Source organism: Drosophila erecta, unplaced genomic scaffold, assembly GCF_003286155.1.
Source record: "Drosophila erecta strain 14021-0224.00,06,07 unplaced genomic scaffold, DereRS2 tig00000000-arrow-pilon, whole genome shotgun sequence".
In the NCBI taxonomy this organism is placed as follows: domain Eukaryota; kingdom Metazoa; phylum Arthropoda; class Insecta; order Diptera; family Drosophilidae; genus Drosophila; species Drosophila erecta.
The window spans coordinates 4,362,770-4,368,986 of record NW_020825194.1 but is presented as its reverse complement, the minus strand read 5'-3'; the positions used below and the strand labels follow the sequence as shown (position 1 = coordinate 4,368,986).

The 6,217-nt window shown below is 45.7% G+C and overlaps 1 protein-coding gene across 1 annotated transcript; it reads right to left on the bottom strand.

Annotated features, from left to right (window-relative positions):
• Positions 1-634: 634 nt before the first annotated feature.
• On the bottom strand, positions 635-1,306 carry LOC113563727. The gene has a single exon (XM_026975824.1). It carries the CDS (start codon positions 1,196-1,198, stop codon positions 635-637), a length of 564 nt encoding a protein of 187 aa, XP_026831625.1. The 5' UTR covers positions 1,199-1,306.
• Between the last annotated feature and the right edge of the window lie 4,911 nt (positions 1,307-6,217).

Genomic DNA, 6,217 nt, shown 5'->3' with positions numbered 1-6,217 from the left:
AATTCAGGAGGCATTCAGGTGAATACATACATTAATGAATAATACCATACTTTACTTTAAAATATCTAGGCTTATGTTTTAAAGGTAAATGCTCGTAAATCATTAATGCGATAAGGCCCAGCTGAGCTGTTGGATCTACATCAAATATGCCAAAGTACAACTGTTAAATACATATAGAAATTAATGTTTTAATTTCACGCTCAGCTTAGCATTTAATATTTTGATTTGGGACAGGTTCCTGGGCTGGCTTTGTTTACCTATTGGGGCCAGATTGGCTGGGTGAAAATGAGTGACAGCCAGTTGCAACCTCTGCCTTATCGAACACCAGAAATCATACAATGGGCCCCAACTTCTGACACAATATCTGCGAGAAGTTACCAATGTGAGACGAGACCAAAGGAAAGTGGCCGGAGGAGCAAACCGTTGCGTAATGAGAAAAGGGCCAAGTAGGGTGCACTCGAAAAATCGTTTGTGATTGCCCAAAAAAAGTAAGTTTGCTTATTCAAGCTATTAAAAACTATCTTAAACATACATTTCTATTTGGCTAAAATGCAAAATTTCGAAGGAAATAAAATGAATATGCTTATAATTTGAATCGTTAAGAAGCTGCCAAGTGTACCAGCTCATCAAATGATTACAAGTCGCCCAACCACACAATGCCACCCACTTCCATGGCCAGGCCCATTGCGAATCTCATTTCGAGTTCCACTCCCACTTCCAGTATTGCCACTCTACCGCAATCAAGGGGTGCGGCAGAATATTCAAACCTGTGCCCCTCCAGCGCTCGTCCTGGCTCCTTTGGATCCTTTGGCACGTCTCTGAAGTTGAGTTGAGTTTCATTTTGCCTTTTGTTGCGCTCGACTTGAGCACAAATACCGGAAATTGTTGTCAAGATAATTATTGTTATTTGTTTTTCAACAGGGGCACACAAAATGAAGCAACAACGAACGGGAGTTGGGTTCCTGTTTTCCTCCAGCGACGCCTTGTGGCTTGTCCTTGTCCTGGCCATCAGCTCCCTTCTCATGGTGGTGCTGCTGCTCCGGCTCCGGCTCCTTCCACTCGAAACCTTGTTTTTGGGTATGTTCATCAATCTGGCAAAAACATCAAAATTCGCCAGAACTTGCTGCGGCATATCCTTGGCCAGGGCAACGTGCAATTTGCGGTTTTCCGACGGCCAGTGATAGTGGCTCGAGGGCATCCGGGTGTAACTGGCGGACAAAGGGTGCTCCGGTGGCGTCTCCTTGTGGCTGTGGCATCAAACTTTAAGAGTGGATGGAAGTACTTGAACGGGCAACTGATTAAAATTTGAACACTTGATTGATTCTGAATCTGGCCGACGACGAGCTAGTTGGCTTGGTAGTGCTCGAAAATGTAATAACCGAGGCAAAAATATTTACCTTTTGGCAACCGGATCATGGAGCATGTAGCACGGGGCACGGGGCACGGAGAATAGTGAATGTTGAATGGAGCAGAGAGTATGGTGCACTTCATCGACATGGCCGCCGCCAATGCCCATCGAAACTGGAAAGTGTTGTCCTTGCGGCGCACTTAAGATGGAGTCTCGTTTACATGCCCCTGTTGTCAATCACAAGGCCCATTCACTGCTCAGGTCCTTGGTCCTTTGTATCTGCAGCGGAGTGCACTTGACATTTGAACTGCAACTGTCAAAGTGGCGGCCATACTCGTATGCACCTGCAAAACGAGCCTGTCTCCCAAGCCCAAAAGTCCTGCATATCCTGTGTGCCATGTAATCACCGGCTGAAAGACTGAAAGTTTTACGGCTTTTAATTAACCCTCCGCACATGGAGCATACGTTCCCAGCACGAACATCAAGATTATTGGGTCTTCAGATGCGGAATGGGGAGCCAGCGAAATAAAACTTTAGTAATTAGCAAAGGGAGTTAACTGATTTTGCAGAAGGCCAGTGGCACAGTAACTGCAAATGAAGCATGCCTTAAAAAACACAAAAACAACCAAGACACGAAACGTAATGAGGCGAAAGGAATAAAGTGCAGAGAGAAATAAAATGGCAATGATTTACCCAACAAAAGGTTCATTAAAATATGTCAGAGGTATTTTTTAAACTGATTATTTAAACATTAATTACAATTTTATAGATAGTTATAAATAGTTCGCCTATAAATTTTGAATTATATTAACTTCTCTTTAATTTCCCGCTGTGTAGCGAAAAAGAACTGAAAACAGTAAACAGCAGGGGACGTTGGCAAAAGTCACAGAAAACAGAAAGCATTTAGCGCATTGCGGAGGATCGCCACTCGCTGTGTCTAGATGAAAATATAACGAAATTAAATTAATTACAATCATTATCGCCCCGTGCACACCTGCTGAAGGTGGCAAGGTGGCAAGGTGGCATAAAGTGACTACGGCGACGTAGCGAGCTGATAATTTTGCTTCATTAGCGGATAGGATACGGCACTGCCTTATATATGCACTCGCAACTAAACCAGAAGCGGTAAAGTTAATTTCTTCCGGACTGTGGAACCTCTGGCAATCTCTGTTTGTTGGACTCGAAAGTAATTAAAGCAGCATGTTTGATGCACTTTTGCTGGGAAAGGAAAAGAAAGGAATTCCAATATCGGTACAATCATATTTCATTTGCCAGCATAAAGCGGAGTTCGATTGGCTGGGGGCAGTTGGTACCAAAAATTATTATTTGTTGTTTAATTAAAACTGCAAATGTCATTGAAAAATCCAGGACATTGCTGGAGGCCATAAGCCGAAGACAAAGATCGAAGGACAAAAGCGAAACGCTCTGTGGCCATGACAGCTTTTTGGAAGAGTTGTAAATAAATATTTATGACCAGCAGCAATGGAATTAATCGCATGCATGTAAAAGACAATTGTAATTTACTGATAATAAATATTAGATGTCCTGGCCTCCGATTCAGATTCAGATTCCGATTCCGATTCCGAGGTCTAAGCCCCGAAAGCTTGAGCCCTGGCACGATATGTTTTTGTACATTTGCCTCACTAATTACGACCTGCATTATGCATAAACTACATACGGCTGGCCGCATAAATCAAGTGCGGGCTGAAAACTAAAAGTTGTACTGTACAAGTAGTACAAACGCAAAGTGCAAAACCCAAAGTCCTATTGCCACCTGCATTTGTTTCTGGCCCTGTTTTGCGTTGCATTGGCCGGCCGTGTGTTTGCTATTAATTAAGTTGAAAATAGCTACACGCAAAAGCACTCTTAGGCGACTATTTTGGGCCCCAGCATGCATGACGGCCGGCGAAAAGCAATTAACATGGCGCACTCGCATTCCGAATGGGCAAAAAATAAGAATCGAGCTGCCCAGCTCGCCTAATGGCCACCCAAACAGTTACAGCTTGTTATCGACGTGGGCGAAATGTGTTAAATGCCGGCCACGCCCCCCCAAAAAACAGCCAGATGGGCGGCTGTAAAGCGCACTGCGGCCCGCTTCACGCTTAATTTACAAAGCTCATGCAAGTGCAAGCGGTGCACGCGGCGTATGCGCAATGCAGCCGTGTACATACATGTGATATGTATTTTTAAAAAATATTTGCACGCACTCACACCCAGAATGAGCGCGTGTGTGTGTGCGTGTGTGTGTGTTTGCCTGTAAATACAGCAATTTTAATTACAGTGTAATTAGCGACACGAAATGCTTAAAGTAAGGAGCGTGAAAAAGAGCGAGTGGGTTGGTCGGCAGAGAAATAAAGGGGCGTGCGGCACAAATTACACGACAATGAATTCAAATCAAACAATGTCTGCCAGAATTGCGACATTATGTGGGCACAGACAGACGACTTTATTCAAACAGAACGCGGAGCCACGCAGCCAGCCAAGTCAAAGAAAAAAGCAGGAGGAAGGATTTCGAAAGGAAGCCAAAGGATGCCTTGGAAATACTCTTTCAAAACGGTGTAATAGAAATGCCAATTACCTAACCTCATATATCATATATTTTCTTAAAATCTAGTCCTGGATTTTTTGGCATTAATCATTGATGTTACTAGCAGTCCATTAGCCTCATTAACAAGCGGAACAGGTCTGAAGATATTTATATTTATAGAAGAGCTGAGAGCCATTTAAGCGCAATGAAGGTGACGCCAACAATCGAGCCAGCAGCTGTTCATCCGGCAAACAAAGCCTGCAGTGAAGCATGCTCATTGAGTGCTCGTCCTGGGTCCTTCGTCCTTCGTCCTGGGTCTTTGGGTCCCTTCGGTCTCCTTTTGCCAGTCTCCCATCTCCACGAAGCTGCTGCTGCTGCCGCTGCTGCTCCTGGCATCCCTGCCGAGCATCCTGTGTGTGCGGGGCGACGCGACAATCTGCTGAATCTCGAGTACTTTGGCATGTCATTCGCATTTTAGAGCAGCTAAGCTCCAGTGATAAGCAGCGAAATTAGATTGAATGAAGGTGCAGCAACGTCTCGGGGAGAAAGGACTTGGCGTGAGGTTAACAAGCATCCTGGCTTGTTGTTGCCACAATTGGCAGGGCAGGGCAGGTTTGGGCATCGCAGGACGAGCCAGGACGCGCCAGGACATCTCGGCCCACACGCAGCCACCCTCGGTGTAAAAGTCACAACCCTCCCTCACTTATTTCAATTATTTCGCTTTGTTGCTGCGCTTTAAATATTTATCAATCACAGGAGTTGGTTAGCATTCACCCCAGCAGCAAAGGCAGGAAAAATTGCTGCCTTCGTGTGCTTTCAATTTGCCATCCCGGCATCTGACTCCTGATCCCGCACGACTTTTTGCTGGTACGTAAATCAGCCTATCCGTGTATCCTGGTGGCGGTGCCGCCCCGAAATTCCCGGCTTATTGTTTTCCGCAAACTCCAGGTCCTCGCCATCGGCAGCGGTGGCGGTGACGGTGGCGGCTACGGAGGCTTAGTTGTCAGTCCTGTGGCCTTGGGGCTAAGCCACCACCCGTTCCGCCTTGGAGCTGCTCCCCCGCAGACAGAATACCTCATTTCCCACTCATTAATAAATTTATGCAGTTCACTCGGCGACTCCCGCATTGCGGACTCCGGCGCTATGTTTATTAGCCACATGAAATATGATGTTCTTCAACCCCCAGCTTTGTCTGTCCTTTGTGTTCATATGGCATACCTTATGGCGTAGCGCACACGCCCCCATAATGAAGTTACAGGTACGAAGAGGGACGGGGTGCGTAGGGTATTCAAGGTACTGAAAAGTGCAGTGCGGGCATATCTGTTGCTGAGAAAAGCGATCTACCATCATCTCTTTATCTGCAGTATAAGAGAGTTTGTCTTAATATCTTTGAATATTTAAATACACATAAAAAAGTAACTATTTCGAGTGGATTGAGTAAGATCTAGGTTTCATTAAACTCGTTGTTCTGTGTAGCGCACTCCAGATTCCGCTTGGCAGGTCCTGCGATGATGCCTCCTTTGAAGAGTCCTGACTGACTGTTGCTCGCTGATATACGAAGTGGCGGTTGGGCGAAGGGGTGGTTCCGAGCGCACTTTTACTTCAGTTTGAACTTAAGCACTTCCTGTTTGATCGGAAGCGCCTCTGGGGAAATTGAAAAAGGCACTTCAGAGCCGGCGTCGGTGAAAAAATTAAGTACAATATGGAGCACAGAGCACGGAACAGAACACGGAGCCACACAGAACAGGACAGCACAGGACAAGACGGCTTGTTAGCCAGGTAGCTAACCATTCAGGTGTGCAGACCTGGCAGGATGAGGCCTCCTTCAAAATTATATGTAATACGCCCCGGTCCCTCCCTCTCCCCTCTCTCTGTGTGTGTGCGTAGTTCATTTTGGAAGGACTCGAAGGAGCTGAAATTTAGCCTGCTATTTGTCCGTCTTTCGCTCTAAATGTGTACGTGGGTGGATGTGGACTTTGATGCCTTCTTGTTTTACATTTTTGCCTAAGGAAGTATTAAGTTTGCTGAGCAGGAAGCTTGTAAGGAAGCGCAGGTGATTTGCCAAATAACCATCAACAGCCCACCCATCACATGGCCTAAATGGCCACGAAAACAAGGCAACAAAATACAGCGATAATAATATCAACCTCAAATTGGGGCCCATAAAAAATAAATCTATGCCATTATGTCTTTATTAACTGGCACATCCAGATGCCTCCAATCCCGATCCCGATTTCTATCCCGATCCGTGGCCACTATTCTGCACACATGGCGCACACGCACGGTTATTAAAAAGATTTGTCCCTTTGACTTTTCGGACATGGTCAGCAATTTGGCAGCGT